This window comes from Cucurbita pepo, chromosome 12, assembly GCF_057944985.1.
Source record: "Cucurbita pepo subsp. pepo isolate OVF chromosome 12, ASM5794498v1, whole genome shotgun sequence".
Lineage (NCBI taxonomy): Eukaryota > Viridiplantae > Streptophyta > Magnoliopsida > Cucurbitales > Cucurbitaceae > Cucurbita > Cucurbita pepo.
The window spans coordinates 1,594,328-1,611,987 of record NC_141809.1 but is presented as its reverse complement, the minus strand read 5'-3'; the positions used below and the strand labels follow the sequence as shown (position 1 = coordinate 1,611,987).

At 34.1% G+C, this 17,660-nt stretch overlaps 3 protein-coding genes across 4 annotated transcripts; 2 read left to right on the top strand and 1 right to left on the bottom strand.

Annotated features, from left to right (window-relative positions):
• Positions 1 to 494: 494 nt before the first annotated feature.
• LOC111807695 (uncharacterized protein At4g15545) lies at positions 495 to 6,254 on the bottom strand. 2 transcript variants are annotated; one of them, XM_023693524.2, is made up of 9 exons: positions 5,923 to 6,254; positions 5,755 to 5,823; positions 5,335 to 5,388; positions 4,564 to 4,633; positions 4,270 to 4,365; positions 3,605 to 3,853; positions 1,295 to 1,337; positions 813 to 891; positions 495 to 710 (listed from the first exon to the last, which is right to left on the bottom strand). In XM_023693524.2, the coding sequence occupies exons 1-9, from the start codon at positions 6,214 to 6,216 to the stop codon at positions 618 to 620; spliced, it is 1,047 nt and encodes a 348-aa protein (XP_023549292.2). In that variant the 5' UTR covers positions 6,217 to 6,254; the 3' UTR covers positions 495 to 617. The 2 variants fall into 2 exon arrangements, with proteins under 2 accessions (XP_023549292.2, XP_086985509.1); XM_087129383.1 differs by having other exon boundaries at positions 4,270 to 4,362.
• Positions 6,255 to 11,873: 5,619 nt separating this feature from the next.
• On the top strand, positions 11,874 to 13,251 carry LOC147789801 (uncharacterized). The gene has a single exon (XM_087129034.1). It carries the CDS (start codon positions 12,167 to 12,169, stop codon positions 12,755 to 12,757), a length of 591 nt encoding a protein of 196 aa, XP_086985160.1. The 5' UTR covers positions 11,874 to 12,166; the 3' UTR covers positions 12,758 to 13,251.
• Positions 13,252 to 15,316: 2,065 nt separating this feature from the next.
• Positions 15,317 to 16,118, top strand: LOC111807214 (Cox19-like CHCH family protein). The gene is made up of 3 exons (XM_023692829.2): positions 15,317 to 15,509; positions 15,592 to 15,637; positions 15,899 to 16,118. Exons 1-3 carry the CDS (start codon positions 15,390 to 15,392, stop codon positions 15,952 to 15,954), a joined length of 222 nt encoding a protein of 73 aa, XP_023548597.1. The 5' UTR covers positions 15,317 to 15,389; the 3' UTR covers positions 15,955 to 16,118.
• Positions 16,119 to 17,660: the final 1,542 nt, after the last annotated feature.

The window sequence follows — 17,660 nt, the reverse complement described above, 5'->3', positions numbered from 1 at the left end:
AACCGAGTCGATAATAGGCACGTAAATTTAAACTTATAAAATCTACTTTTTATGCAAATAATAAACTCTAAACCTGTTCCAATAAATCAAGATTTCTTGTTTGTAAATAGTCTAACCTCATCACAAGCAGATATTGTCCGCTTTAGTCCGTTATGTATCGCCGTTAGCCTCACGGTTTTAAAACACATCTACTAGAGAGAGGTTTCCACATCCTTATAAAGAATGTTTTGCTCCCTCTCCAACTGACGTGGGATTTTATAATCCACTCCCCTTGGAGGCCCATCGTCTTCGTTGATTCACCGCCCGGTGTCTAGCTCTAATACTATTTATAACAGCCATAACTCAACGCTAGCAGATATTGTCCGTAAACCCATTACGTACTGTCATCAACCTCACGATTTTTATACCTATAATAACTCATTCATTTGCACAAACCATCTCAGGGAAATATCATTGAATTATTCTCATGAAGGTCTCTAGAATAATGCTAGAAGTTGGTAAATTTATTTCATTGAAGTCGAAATGAATATATGTTATAGATACAAAGCTTAAATAGAAGTTGAGAGATGCGAGTACCAGTGCTTATGAACGCTACATATGTTATATACAAGGGATTTTCAGTGAAGATTACGTGTAATCAAACCTTCAAATATAGTGAACAGGTCCTTGTTATCCGGCCCAAATATCTCATCAGCCTTTCGAAGGGTCTCCTGAAATATCAAAAGATGTTTCATATATGTTTAACCGTGCCCGTGCCCGTGCTCGTGCCCGTGTGCGTGTGCGTGTGCGTGTGGAGAGAAAGAGGACAATACCTCTTTCGTTTGCTTATGGGCATTCAACTCTTTGACACTGGTTAAGAATGAACTGAACTGCTCATACGACAATCGGCTCCTACAGAAGACGGGCAAATTAATAACATTTATATTGAACAAATACAGTATTCGCAGGCACGTACGAAATGCAGTATTCCTTATATTCGATATGTTTAGAAGTGATTTTAAAATGATTTAAAATCAATTAAAATGTATGAAAATTACATTTAAAACTGTAAAATTAAATATTAAATTGAATTTGAATAACAAAAGACATGTTTGAGAATGATTCCAACATGACAAAGAATCATTCCCAAACATGCCTTGCCTTAATATTGTTTAAATGTAGCGTCTCGAGATAGCTTCACTAAAGTGCATCCGTTATAATAAATAAACTTCATGATAGACAACTACCATCCTAATGATCTACTAGGTTCGATATTGTTTGATGTTCGAACTTCTAGGCTACAACCAGTTCTTACCTCACTTGGCGGAAGAATTCTTTCCCATCAACTCGAGTTCGTCCTGAAAAATGATTTATAAACATAAACGAGATTAAAACATTCAGTAAACAATAATTAGTTACATTCTTCAAATGCAACAAAAAATTTGTGTTGGTGGATACACAATGAAAGAAGGTATGATGCTTGGTGTCACAGTGATGCTCGTCCAAGGCGTGTTGCCCATGGCCGCATGTCCATGACAAGCCAAACCCTTTATGTCTTTCCATGTTCTAGTGTTTTACTTGTATTTCTAGGAAGTATGACGTGTCTAAAAAATCATGTCTAGGCCTGCTAAACATGAAATGCCTCAAAATGTACTATAGGGGATATGATTAGTTGTCACAAAATGTACTATAGGGGATATGACTAGTTGTCAACTTCTCCCTACCAATAGTTATATACTGTGAGCTGTTGTTGTTACTCTCTTGCTTGCATATATAACACTTCTTTCAAAATCTCTCTTTCGAAAATCTCTCTCTGCCCTCGTTTTCTAAAACCTTCTTAAACTGAAGCCAGAGGCTTGAGCATACGTCGCTTGGCCATAGGCGACGTAAAAATGAATTAGCTTAGCTCACTTGTTATTGGAAAGTGAGTGCCGCACAATCGCAAGTCCACTGGCATCAAAAGTGCGATTGTGACACTTGGCTACCATGCTTAGAGACGGATAGATGATGAAATATGATCTGGTCAGAAATGAGACTAAAACAGAACTTCAATAATACTTTCACCACCTGCTCAGAAAACAATGCTTCATATTTTGTAATTATGTATATATTACACATCCCATTTGTTTTTTTTTTTTTTTTTTTTTTTTTTTTTAATTCTTATTACAACTTTCTTTCAGAAAAATGAAAGAATACAAGGGAAGGAGCTCCAACTACATAAGATAGTGTCTATAGTACAGTTGCAAAAGATCTTTGAAATCGAAGCTCATGAGAAACATGAAACCTAACACGGTATAAAATGTCGCTAGGATCCCTCTCCACGACTCTACACACTCTATTATTTCTCTCTCTCCAAAGATCTCAAAACAATGCGATGGCCCAACGAGTCATCTACTTAAAAGAACTCTCCCCATAGTGCACCCCTCCTTGAATTATTCGGTCATGCAATACTTATTGAATCCAAAGAACAAAATGCATGTCGACCCGTCGTAGTTCTCCATCGTACATACCCCAGCAAGCCATAAGAGATAATCCTTTTCAGGAAAAGGCAGATGGAGGAGGAACTCCTCGATCATATCCCTAATGTCCCTCCGACTGACAAGCAAGCTCTCACATTTCCTATGTGTTTTAACAAAGAATACAACAAAACATGCCAACTAACAAGGGATAACCCTTGAGAGCCGATCCAAAGTGTTCACTCGACCATGTAAGACTTGACAGGTAAAGAACTTAATCTTCTTAGGAATCTTAATCCTCTAAGAGCGTCAAAGACAGACTCACTAATGGAAGAAGGGTCCAAAAAACCAAAGAAATAAAGATTTACAAGAGAACCTCATAAGGATTGGGACTCCAAATGCGAACATCCCTTCTCCCAAGTCTAAAATTATACTCCCCAATCAAAGACAAGAGAGTAACAATCTACGCCGCTTCCCTTAGTTAACGAGCGACAGAAACCAATAGAGAAATAAACCGAACTCCCCGACCAGATTAGAAAATCAGTAACCAAACAATTTTTAATGGAAGACTAGAAACGAGAAAACATTGAGCAAAGGGGTCTAATCCTACCCACAGATCTTCCCAACATAAATGCATTAATTAGCATAATATATATAATCCTATAGGATAGCTGAAATGAAATTTCAGCACACAACACTATTTTCAGCAGATGAAAGCCATGTTTTTTTGTTATATTTAATACTTTTTATATAGTTTCAAGAATCTTAACAGAAATAAGGTGTTTTACTGAATGAAACGTGATAATTTTATGCATAACTTGTTTGGTAAGAAACTATTTATCAAATTTGTCTATCTAAAAAACGATTCCCTTTTTTAGAATTATGTTGAAACCAACCCCTCTTTATGATTTTTTTTTTTTTTTTTTTTACCCAAACCACTTAAAATGCGTAAAAGAGACCTGAAAAGCCATCAGATAAGAAGGATGAGAAAAGAAAAGAAAACACTAAAATATTCCCCAACTAGAAGTGCACTACAACCAACCAGAGTTCTTTTTTTCCAAATTCGCATTTGGCACATACACCCACCCATTCCTAAAGATATCTTATAATGTGCAAGCAATATAATTCTGAAGTACCACCCTGCAAGGATGAGAGTTTTAGGAACAAACCAGTATGAGTTCCTGCTTGAGGGCTTGAGCTGTGATTGCGGACGGGTGAATACATAGAGGTCCTATCGAACACACCCCTTGAGACAGAGAATGACATCGCATGACGCTTTGGGGAAACAGGATTAGACCTTCTCGTAGGAGACACAGATGCAGAAGTAATGGGAGGAGAACCGGGAGGTGATAGCCGAGGTGTGCTAGTCTGTGATGCTAACAGAAGTCTGTTTGATATACGAGGCCTTGAAGTGGTCACTGCAACAGAGGGATAAAGAAAAGTGAAAAACAACGTAATCTGGGCTGAAAGATACAAATCTGTCTTAAATTTTGTGTCAGTTAGAAACAAAGATTAAAACACCCATGAATCATCTTTTATATCTTTAACAAATATCCATAAAACAAAACAATGTATCATCTATAAATCTCAATGTGAAAATTTACATTGATAACATGATCTATAACTTAGTTTAAATAATTTTTATAATTTTTTTTATTTATAGAAATATTCATCGATATCGATATATCCATTGATATAGCCATAAGAATACCAATATCAATATCAAGATCGATATTCTAATTCTAGAAATGATTAAAACTAAACTTGTTCCATAAGAATTTGTGATTATATATATGAGAAATTTGCTACAGTTATCAGTTCGTGTATTACTTACCATCTCCCTCATGCTCTTCTTTTACAGAATTCACAGTTTCAGAAGTGTTGCTCTGGATTGATGAGTTTTTAGATGGCGGCAATGTCAGATTATCTTCTAAAACAGATAAATGTTGAAGTCAGAACCAAGTGGATCAAGGGAAATTGGAAAAGTCCGTAGAAAAGTAATCAAATTGGTTATCTAAAGAACCATTTACGTGCTATACAACTACAATAGGCCATGAAAAATCAATCTACGAACAAGTTCAATGATATTGTGCGAACACAGTAAATGATTTCGAGTAACTTGTATTACCTCCAACGAGCGGAGTAGAGGGAAAACTTTGCTGACTCTCTATTTTGACAGCAGCCTCTGAGCCTCCAGTCTATAGTGTAGCCGAAACAGGGTTGGAATCAGAATCAAGAAGTTGATGGATTTAGAACAAAGTGCCAACAATTCTGCATCATCACAGCACTTGTTCGGGATAAAAAATGCTATTTTCATCCCTAACATTAAATATTTGGTTCATTTTGGTCCTTGTATGTACAGTTTTCACCCATTTTGGTCTTGAAATTTGAAAATGCTGATTTTGGTTCCAGATGTCCCACATTGGTTGGGGAGGAGAACAAATCACCATTTATAGGGGTGTGGAAACCTTCCCCTAGCAAACGCGTTTTAAAGCCTTGAGGGGAAGCCCGAAAGGGAAAGCCCAAAGAGGACAATATCTGCTAGCGGTGGATCTGGGTCGTGACAAATAATTTTTCAGCATAATACTATACCCAATAATTTTTTAAAAAACGAAGTTATGACTACATAAGGATTTCCATACCCTGCAAAATTTGTGTTACTGATTACCATAGTGAGTTTATGTAACTACACGAACCAAGATAGACATTTTTAAAGTAAAGAGACTAAGATGAACAAAAGTGAAAAGTATAAAAACAAAAATTTACATTTTAAGAAGGGCCAAAATCAATCAAACTTCATAATATTTAAAGTTTTTATTGATTTACTTTTGTGGCTAGACAAAACATTCTCGAATCACTTGACCAATATTGATAATTTGGTATTGGATAGACAACTTACGTTGTTCTCTTCCTCGTGTAGGGACTGCATAAGCGTCTTTCTGAAGACCTCCAACTGCAAACAATGCATGAACCAATCTTCTTATTTCAGAGATAAACTAAAGAACTTTAAAGATATTAATGGCGGTAGCCCCTGTACTACTTGTTAACTCCGAAACGTTCCACCATTTTCTTCCATATAAAAATTAACTTGTGAATTTTAAATTGCGAAGTGATTTCAACTATTTCAAGTTACTCAACAAAAATTCGGAAGTCAATTTATCATGATTCAAAGCATTACTTTTAGAAGTGTACAATCCATACTTCGCATTATAATCTGATTCCATTGCAACTCCTAAATAACTCGGAATGATAATACAAACTTGGAGTTGCAAAAATTTCAAAATATACGAACATAAGGATTGTAAAACTACGATAATACCTTCGAGACATCTCGAGTGAGCTTCTTCACGGTGTTCGAAAGCGACGCGTTCTCTTGCAACAACGCCTCCTGCAAATTGCAACGAGCACAAATGCACAATCCAAATCAAACAAATTACAAATAGCAACCAAAAGCAAAAAATAAAAAAAACAAAACGAATCGGCTGGCCTTTTCCGGATCGGCGCGGGCGAGAATTTCGGATTTCTCGATTAAAGAGGCATCGAGGGATTCGATCTGCGATTGCAGCTCGACAATGAGTGCATCCTTCTCGGAAAGCTGAGCATGGAGAGCGGCGGATTCGGATTCGAGAACAGAAACACGCGTCGAGAGAGCAATGGAGGTGATTCTCCGAGCCACATCGAGCAGCTCGAATGGATCCGACGGTAAAACTTCCAGTACTTCCTCGGGAAGTCCAAAATTGGCAACACCGGATTCCTCCTCCCTCGTTTCTCTCTCTTCCATTTTCTCTCTCCTTTTTTTTCTTTTTTTTTTTCTTTTTTCATTTTGTTTTTCTTATCATAATTCATAAACCTTTGTTTTTTTTTTTTACATTTTTAAAATAATTTATTTTATTCATTACATTTGAAATGTCTGAATTTAATTCATATAGTTTTAATAAATAATTTAGTATGTGAAGTTAATTTATATTGAAATTAAAGAAATAATAATAATTTTTATTCGAGTAAAAAATAATATTTCAAAAAAAAATTAAGAGAGGCTCATAAATCCTAAATTTATTTTTTTAAAAGTAAATATTAAATAATTTTAAATTTTCTTTTAATTTTATATAAACTAAAATAGAATAATTATCAAAAATAAATTTAAAGCAAAATTAATTTTCTTTGATTTTTTTTTTTTTTTTTTTTTTTTTTGTGCCATAAAATATTTATCTCGTTGAATATTCGTATTTAAAGAAAATATGTGGTTTTGGAAAAATAATAATAATAATTTAAAAAAAAAAAAAAAAAATTGGTGAATGGATAAGGCATTCAGACAAGACAAACTCCTTCCCGTGGTCGTCCTGAGTTTTCATTGTCTATCACACATCCACGTATTCCTAGGATTGGTCTGTGGGACCCTTTATGAATGAGGCCCATTTTGGGTTAAATGGGCCTGACCTACTTTATTTATGGGCTTTCCATATGGAGATTAGTTGCAGGCCCAAGTTAACGGGCAAGCCCATTTCACGCAAAAGGCTTAGAAAGTAAGCGGTAGGAGTCTAGTTCGTGTCACGATCTCGATATATAAGAAACTAATTATAATTCTTTTAACGCACACTCAATGGTTATTAGGGGTGTACAAAAAAATTCAACAATCCAACAACTTGAACCGAGCCGACCCGAAAATAGAGAGTTGGGTTCGGTTGAGTTACCGATCCAACCAACCCTTAATGATTATCTTAATAAATACCACAGCATAGCCGCTTATTTGATAAAAAAATTTGTGTACTGTGGGAGCTTCAGACATTTACAGGTGCCTTATTTTCGGTTATCAAATAAACGTATGGATAAAGGATCAGACATTCAAACTTATATAGGTAATAAATATTTTATCTACTAAATTATGTTCAGACATTCGTATGGAAATTATTAGTAACATTGTCGATGACTTTTAAAATAAAAAATATTTAAAATTGAAGAAAATGATTGATTTAAAATTTAGGGTTTAGCGGATTCACATAGGTTAAGTTTGATATTTTTATATCAATATCTAACTTTGCTTGGTGAAATTATTGACACGTGTGTAGATAATGGATTGAAGAGGTGGGACCCAAAGTTTGAGGCTTAAATGTTGCCTTTTTGTGTGGCTGAGATCTAATCAATCTGAAGCCACCAATCCAATCTCTGGCTTTTGAAGGTCGAATAGGAAAACTTCATCTACACCGCCCGCACCGGATTATTTCCCCAGTTACTATTAAATTGTTGATTTAATTTTTACCATTAAAATATGATAATATATTTTTTAAGTCAATTTTATAAAGTATTTTATTTAAAAAATTCCTTAATAATATATATATATATATATATATATATTAAATAAATTTCAAAGTTTAAAAAAAAAAAAACAAAAAACAAAAATTAACTAAATAAGGTATATTGGTGTAATTAATTTTTGTTTATGCATAATTGAAAGTTATTTGAAAGTAGAATATAGTTTTTATTTATTTATTTATTTATTTATCTATAACTTTATTGATAATCGAAGGTTTACACGGCCTCTAATGTAAGGACACGTGTTGGAGGGGACAATCGGGGGCGCTCGTGACTTTCCCTTCGGTCTTTTCACGGCATCTTTTGACACGTCACATTCAACTTGCTTTCTTTCTATATTTTTTATTTTATTTTTCATTTATTAAAACATTTATTCTTTGAAATTTTCCACAACTAATTAATTCCATCTAACCCCCTCCCATTTATGGATGAATTTTCCAGGAACGAGATTTTTATTTTTATTTTTATTTTATGGTAAATTTTAATTTTAATTTAAAATAATAAAATTATTTTTTATACTTTTAAATTTAAATAATTTGTGGTTTCAAACCAAACAAAATTTATAATTTTATTAAATACAAATTTAAAATTATTGACTGAATATTTTTTAATTTTCAAATTTTAAACATTAAACTCGTAATTTTTTTTTTTTTTTAATATTTTTCTTAGAGAAGTTGACTTGGACTTTTTTATATATATTTATATAATTACTATCTTTTCTTTTATTTAAATTTGGTAAATGGTTATGGTTCATTGGTAACAGACAAGTCCATAGTTAGCAAATATTATCGATTTTAATCTGTTACATATTACCTTCAATCTCATAGTTATAAAGCGTGTCTACTAAAAAGAGTTTTTCACATCCTTATGAATATTTCGTTCTGCTTCCTTCTCCAACCAATATGAGATTTCATAATCTACTTCATGGGTGACAAACGTCCTCGGCTGGCACACCGCCTAGTGTCAGGCTATGATACTATCGGTAAAAGTCCAAGCTCACCACTAATAGATATTGTCCGCTTTATACCGTTACATATCAACATCAGTCTCACTGTTTTAAAACGTGTCTACTAAAAAGATGTTTTCCATACCCTTTTAAGAAATGTTTTGTTCAAATTGTTAAAATTATAATAATACTTATTTTTCCAATAATAAAATACAATATGTAATTATTTTATAACAGCAGCTTGATTTAATAATTACCAAAATGATGAAAGTGGGATTTTAAAATAAATTATATTTCAACTTGTTCTTTATAATTTCATACGAAACCAATATTACTCGTAACAAATATGGATACACTTAATGAAATTGCAATGGGCGGCTTTTTTCTATTACCTATAAATATTTTTTTAAACGATAGTTGATTTTATTTAATTAATAATTCTAAAAAATTAATATTAAAAATGTTCGAATTATTGGTTGACTACCCAATCAAATGACAGCTACCGGTCTACTGTTTTTATTTTTTTATTTTTAAATATTATTCGTTATTTATTAATTTACTAAATTATATATCTTTACATATATATATATATATAATTTATTTATTTTTTAGAAATTTTTTAATACCGTTAGTTTTATATTTTTATTTAAAAAATACCCTTAAACTTGGAACGATGTTTATTTTATAAGCTCTTAAATCGTGGTTTATAGACTCCACATATTTTCATTAATTATTTTACATTACTGTCGCTTCTCCCTCTTGAATAAATGAGACCGACAATTTTTTAATCAATTATTTTTCAATTATTCTTCTCTTATTTATATTTTTTTATTATTAAATTTCTTCCCACCAAAACAACAAAAATTATACTAATCTATTATGTTGTCACATGCAACAATTTTTTATTAAATTGTAATTTGATTAGCAATTTTATATTATTTATTTAGTTTGTAAATATTTATTGATTTCAAATATAATTCTTTGTAATTAAATATAAATTATTAGAATAAAAAGCTTATTATTAAATTAATAATAAAACAAAATTAAAACATTATTGGCTATTAAATTATTATTTTTTTTTTACCATTTAAAATAAAAATAATAATAATTGATTTCATTTATTGCTATTTTCAATACCCAAGTCTAATGGTTCTGTTCCTATTTTCAGAACAATTCCGAATGGGACCCTACTTTATTATTATTATTTATTATTTATTATTTAATATAATTTAAATAAAATAAATAAATAAATAAAAAGATACATAGGAGACAAGAGAGCATTATTGCTTGCTTGCATTTCACTTCTGACTTTGTCCCCACCTCCCTTAAAAGCTTCGTAGATTTGTTCCCCCTTTATTCTTTAATTTTTTTATTCTTTAAATAAATAAATAAATAAAATTTATTTTTATTATTTTTTATTTTGTGGGAACATAAAAATCAAGGTCCACTCACCTTTTCCTTTTTTTCCTACTTTATTTTTCTTTTTCCTTCTTTTATTTTCTTTTTCCTATCTTGTTATTCACTTTTTAGATTATACAATCAAGGTAGCTAGGAATTGTTTTTTTTTTAGGTTAAATTATTAGAAAAATACTCAAATTTTGTTTAAAATGTATTATTTTTATTAATTTAAACCATTTTATAAATATTTAAAATAATTTTAATTGAGACACACGGTTATGAGAATCTTTTTTTATCTAGGAAAAACAAGAAGAACCGCTTTGTCTTAACCTATCGTCGATCTCAATCCAACTAGAAGGACAATAGCTCTCTACTGGAATATCTTGCGTGGCAGCTCCGACGAGTGTCATCTGACTTCTGAGTCGTAAGCACTCAGTACCTAATAAGAAGTAAAAAGTCGGTCTTTACATCATTCACATACATTTCCATATTTTTACTGATCAACAACTTGCTTTTCACTCTCGAGACAATAGCAATAACGCACTTAATTCTAATTTTTGATAGCATTCTAATGGATTTCTACTAGAATCACGAGTAATATTCAAGCTTTTGAAAGAACAATAACGTTTTTTCACTTCAAGGGTATTTTTGTAATTTAACGTTTCTTTTTAGAATAAAGTTCATCCGAATATGTAGTGAGACGAATTTAACTTTAACCTTTCAACGAACGACTTACGTTTTTTTTTTTTACCATTTAGGTGACTTTATTATTTTTCTTATTACCCGAAAAAAAAAACGAGAGAAGGTTTATTAAATAATCACAAAACTTAATTATTAAGTGTAATCGGTAGGTAACCTAACCCTTTTAAATGGTCAAAAGTAAGGGTTGGAATATTTAAAACCACCCAACCAAGTCACTTATTAATGAGATTTATAAGAGATGCCATGCTTGAATATTGGGTTGGTTCGGGTCAAGTCAACATAACTCTACTTTAAATAAACTATATATTAAACGATATATATATTTTAATATATAGTTTATTCATATATATATATATATATATATATTAATATTGTCTATGCTTTTAACTTATCAATTTTAATTAATTAATTGTTAGTTCCAATAATTTAATAAGTAACGCTGTAAAAAAAAATATTACTAAGATTGAATGTAATTTTTTATAAAATTAGGGAGAATTAAATTATTACATAAAAATAATAAATGAAATTGTTGACCAAAAACATCGCGATTGATTGAAATCGGAGACGATTAATCGGCGAGTAATTTAGAAGAAATGGAAAATACACGGTTCTCACCGTAGCCGAACCGAAGCAATAATGATACGGGGTTAGCGACTTTGAGCCCAACCACAGCACGTGGGGGCCCACCCAAATAATTTCCATGTAAAAGAGCACAAAACGACAACTAACACTTGTTGATCCCAACGGCGTCATCAATAAATGGTTAAGGACAACGACGTGAAAGCTTCGCAATGTAACGGCGACTTGACGGTTCCCGTTAAAACGGGGTCCGTGTGAGTTGGACACCCTCAAAGACCGAGTCATTTTCTGCCACGTACACACTCTTTCTCTTCTCGCTCAAACAAGGCGGCCAATCGCTTTCTGTCTTCACGCGTCATTTTGCGAGGGGTCGGTGAGATTAAGATTAGACCAACGCTCTTTTTTTCTTTTTTTTCCTTTTCATCTTCCACGAAACGACGCCGTCTCGCTTATCCTCAATCTCTCTTTCGCTATATATCTCACCTCGAGCGACCTGAAGACCAAACAAAGCCTTTGCAGAGCAGAAATACATAGAGGGAATCCGGGAGGGAAAAAAGAGTTGAAAAGACGATAATACCCTTCTTCTTCTTCTTCTTCTTCTTCTTCTTCTTCTTCTTCTTGTTCTAGTCTCCCGTCTGGTTGTTTGGTACCGTGTGAGGAAGGAGAGACGAGGGTTGAAGCTCTTAGTTTCAGAGGAAGGAACTCACCAGTCCTGTAGCGTTTGTTCTTTGGTTGTTTAACCTTTTTTTTCGTTTGTTTTTGGGAGATTTATTAGGGATTTTTACTTCTTTCATCCATGGGGACTGAGATCCTACGGCCTCAGGATTGTTTGATCGAAAGGATCAGAGTTCCACCAGCGCCGTTTTGTCGCCGGAGGAGTTCTTATGGAAACTATGATTCGAATGTTTGCAATTATAATTCTAGATCTAACAGGAAGACGGCAGCTCGGTCGGAACGGCCGGAGCAGCGGAAGCGGTTTGTTTCGAATCATTCGGAGCCGTCGGTCTCGAAGAGATCGAGTTCCGACGATTTGAAGGCGATGAAGACTAGTTTGGTGATGGAGAAGGTTACGATCTTGAGGCGAGGTGAATCGCTCGATTCGAAGATCAAGAGCGAAGCTCTTAAGAAGGAAGGTGATAATCTGGTCGTGTGTGGGACCGAGAGGCTGGGACCGGCGCCGGAAATGATACCGAAACAGATACGGATTGTCGATGTTAGGTGTCCGATAGCCGGTAAAGCCGACGTGTACGCCGGATCGGCTTTTTCGATGTCGCCGTGTCCTAGTTCTCTTCCATTACCGTCGTTCTCGAAGAAGAAACATGTATCCACCATCGTTGACGACTCGGCTACCAGAGATCTGAGGCGTTTGCTTCGGCTCGACGCATGAGATCTTCTCCAGATCTTGAATTTGGATCTTAAATCCATCTCGAAAATCATCTCTCGTCCATTTCTCATCTCTCATCTTTCTAATGTCTCTTTCGATTTGTCCAGATCTGAACTGCCGTGATTTTTTTAAACGGTGGTAGATCGGAAAATCGAGCCGACGAGACAGGTAAATCAGATTAAAAGAAGTATATCATATAATATCGTGTATTTATGATGATCCAGGTTTGTTTAACGGGGAAGAAATTCTGTGTATTGTAAGTTTAGCTAAAGTCTAGGCCGGAAGAACAGTAATTCGGGTGGGTATGGGTTTGATTTCTGCAAATATTGGGAGAAAAGTAGTTTGCGCTTTGAATGATTAATTTTCTGCTCTGTTGTGAAATTTCTATGAGTCTCGAGGGCTTTGTTAGTTATTTTTTTTCTTCTTTCTTCTGTTTGATATTACGAAGCTGAATATAATAAGAATACAAATCTGATGAAGATTTTGTATTTCTGGTAGCCATACCCATGTTCTTGCAGTTCTTCAGCATCTGGATGTTCCTTCTCTCTCTTCCTTTCTCTTTAATTTCTTCTTAACATGGCTGAGATTTCCGCCATTAAAGAACACCTTGAGCTCGTATGATTTCCTAATAGCCTAATTGAAATTCAGGTTCCGTACATAGATTAAACAGATGAATCTTGATTTACTTTACTTGAAATTATGATCATCGCTCATGTCTGAATCATCCTTACCACATGATTTTTGTGGATGGAGTAGATTGTAAATTAAGTTATTTCCAAAAAAAAAAAAAACAAAACCTCAAGATTTCTTTTGTTCTTTATCCTTCGGAGGTTGATCCGACGATGAACGCAATTAATGAAGAGGATTACACATTGTTTTGGCACTTCATACACGAATTCAATCTATTTTATTATTTCTTTCAAAACTGCTTAAAACAATTGATGATCATTTTCGTGTTCATTCTTCAGAACTTCTCGACGAAGGAGATCATCTTCTCATTTGAGATTCACGAACGGAGATATTCATTCGAGCATGATTGGTAAGTGTGTTAGCCAAGTGAATTGAAACGATCTTGATAATCATCTTCGTGGAGTTATTCATCTGAGTACGAACCGAAAACAATTTTTACTAATTTCTTTAAAATTCAGAAAGAACCCTAGTTTTGTGCAACAAAAGAATTGAACACAAAAAATGCAAAATCCAAAATCCAAAATCCAAAAGAACAATTTGTACTCATCTTTTGAAGCTTTGGCCGGCTTTTCGTTTCTTTTTGTTGCTCTTCTTCTTCGTTTTTCTTTTCATCATCGTCTTCCGCATAACGTTTCCGCCATGATTGTTGGGCTTGAAAAACTTCGCCGAGTTGCGGAAGGCCAGACATTCCGCCCATTCCTCCACTACGCCTCTCAATGCGTTCATCTTCTTCAACAAATCCAGCCGATCCATTAGGCGAGTCGTCTCGTCTACATTTCTGTACTCTTCAATCAGATTCTTAATCCTTTTCGTAATGGTTTTCTCGGCTATCACAGCCTCCGCGTCCGCCATTAAAGAACCTCTCATCCTTCTGTTAACCAGGGCTATGGTTATCAGAATAGGTTTTTTAAATAGTTTTTATTTTTCCTTTCAGAATATGTGATCTTATTATTATTTTAAAAAGAAGATAATATCTTATTTTGCTTTTTTTTAATTTTAAATATTTTGAATTACTGATATTTCGGAAAAGGGCATTGGGCTTTTGATGATCCAACTCTTGGTGGATGGAACCAATGGGCTGAGTATAATATCTGGCAAGTTGTGCTCCAATGAATACGATTACTCATTTTATTAGGGTTTAGGGTTTGTCTAGTGAGCTGCTCGAATGAACACGTTTACTCGTTTTATTAGGGTTTAGGGATTGTCTAGTGAGCTGCTCAAATTACTCGTTTTATTAGGGTTCAAGGTTTGTCTAGTGATCTACTCAAATGAACACGTTTACTCGTTTTATTAGGGTTTAGGATTTATCTAGTAAATTATGCTTGAATGAACATGTATATTCATTTTATTAGAGTTTGAGGATTATCTAGTGAGTTGTGCTCGAGTGAACACGTTTATTCGATTTATTAGGGTTTAAATTTTATTTAGGGAATTGTATTCGAATAACACTTTTATTCATTTTATGCAACAGCCCAAGTCTACCACTAGTAGATATTGTCCACTTGGCCTGTCACGTATCGTTGTTAGCCTCACAGTTTTAAAAGTCGTTTGTTAGGGAGAGGTTTCCATACCCTTATAAGCTATGGTTCGTTCTCCGCTCCAACTGAGATGTGGGATCCAACGATTCACTCCCTTGAGGAGAAACCCAAAAAGAAAAATACATGCAAGACAATATTTAATACATACTCGACAATATTTGCTAACAGTAGAAAGTTTTATAATAATGGCTACAATTTAGCCCTTTTTATTCTATAAAAATTTGAAAAAGTATAATATAATTTACTATAGTTAATAATAATTTATTATTTTTAATTTTAATTAAAAATAAGTAACGTTATTATGGAAAAAAAAACCTATAATACAGGAAAATTCCATTTTAATTATTCCCTTAACTTGAGCAGTTCGAACTGCCTGTAAACTTAGCGTCGTACCTGAACGAAGAAAAATGGGGAATCCGCCGATTTCGCCGGAGAATCAGCCGCCTCTTCACGGGAGCGACGCCGACGCCGACGACGAGAACGTCAAGCAGCTCAATGAGTGCTCCTCTTTCTACTTATCGTTACAGGTTCTTCGTGGCCGTTGCGATCGTCATCTTCTTCTTTTTTACGTTCTGCTAAAACCCTAAGCCCTGAACTGCAAATTTTCAGGAATGTCTTATCAAAACTAACAGGAACTGGAAAGATTGCCAGGCTGGTACGCCGCCATCTCTCATTTCTTCTGGTTCTAAATTCTAGGATTGTTTAGGTTCATCTCTGAATCGTATAGATTTTATTTTATTTTTTCGTTTGAAGTATTTATCCCTTAGATCGAACTGGAATTCATTGTAGCAATCGGCCAACATCTCGCCTGATTCTTACAAATTTGAAATTCCATTGTCTATTTTGAGTAATCCCTTAAATTTTCATCTAAAATGACTGTTCTAATGTATGATCTCACCACTGATTTGTCTGGCAGAGGTTCAAGCTTTGAAGGCTTGCAATGAGAGAAGGAAAACTGGCCATGGCAAGTGAAGGTTCTGGAAAGGAGCATAGTGTACCAGATAACATCTAAGATATTGGCTTTACTCATTCACAATTTTGTTATATTGACTCGTTTAAACGTATTTTGAGATATCTAAAAGCTTGATTGTTCTGAAACCTTATCATTATGTCAAGCTATGCTTATCTTAGCCCTATTTCTGCTCGTGACCTGAGAATTTGAATCATACAACAAAAGGGTATATATTCGTTACCTCAAAAAAGAGTATATATTAGTTGCTGTCGAGCTATGCTTATATTACCCATATTTCTGCTAGTGACCTAAGATCTTGAGAATCTGAATCATACAACAAAAGAGTATATATTAGCGGCTCGTTACCTCAAAAAAGAGTATATATTAGTTGCTGTTGAGCTATGCTTAAGTTAGTCTTATTTCTGCTCTGAGAATTTGAATCTCAAAAGACTATATATTAGCTGCTCGTTACCTCAAAAAAGAGTCTGTATTAGTTGCTGTCGAGCTATGCTTATGTTAGCCCTATTTTTGCTCGTGACCTGAGATCTGAGAATTACAACAAAAGAGTATATACTAGCTGCTCGTTACCTCGATAAAGAGTATATCTTAGTTGTTGTCCAGCTATGCTTATGTTAGTTCTATATCTACTCGTGACCTGAGATCTGAGAATTAGAATCATACAACAAAAGATTATATAGTATCTGCTCGTTACCTCTTTTTGAGTATATATTAGTTGCTGTCGAACTAGGCTTATGTTAGTTTTATTTCTGCTCGTGATCTGAGATCTGAGAATTTGAATCAGAATCATACATCAACATTGAAATAAGAAATTTGTTTGAAATCATGTATTTTTCAGGGCCCTCTGACCAACAATTGGTGATGATCAGCCACAAGTTTACTAAACTACTGACATGACACTTATCAGGGATGGATCTACCTTGAGCAACAGAAGAAAAAGGGGGGAAGTTTTCTCTATATACCATACCATGCCAGCCAGTATTTGAAGAGACAAGGTAACAAGAGTGGGGTCTGAAACTTGTTTATCATTGAGCTTTGAAGTTAACCCACCTCATTAAATTCCCTTCTTTGTCTTGTTCTTTTAATGGAACTGTAGATTTTCACTTTCGATCTCTTATCAACCTTCTCTGTCTCTATCAACTTAGTTGGTCCAGTGCTAAGCTGGAAGATGAGTAATTGTTTCTCCTTGTGAAGTATATAAACAAAGTTAGATCAGAAATTCAAGAATACAAGCACAAGCACACCGCCAGTAGATATTGTTCTTTTTGGGCTTTTCCTTTCGAAATTCTCCTCTAAGTGGCTTTTAAATGTCTCTGTTAGGGAAATGTTTCTACACCCTTATAAAGAATTTTTCGTTCTCCTCCACCCCCGATGTGGGATCTCATGATCCACCCCCCTTTAGGACCCAGCGTTTTGGCTGACACTCGTTTCCCTCTCCAATCAATGTGGGATCTCACATATTACCTTCTAGGTTTCGTAGCAAGTCTTTTTTCTGCTAGTAGAGGGATGTTACGTAAGAAAATGCGCCTACAAGTTAGTTAGTTTGGAATGACTTTTTAAGTGAACACTTTTTTTCAATGATGTAAAATAGAAGAGATTACCACTATAAAGGTCTCTCATTATCTAGAGTTAGAATCACAATTGTCGGGTTTTACCATTATACAGGTCTCTCATTATCTAGAGTTAGAACCACAATTGTCGGGTTCTG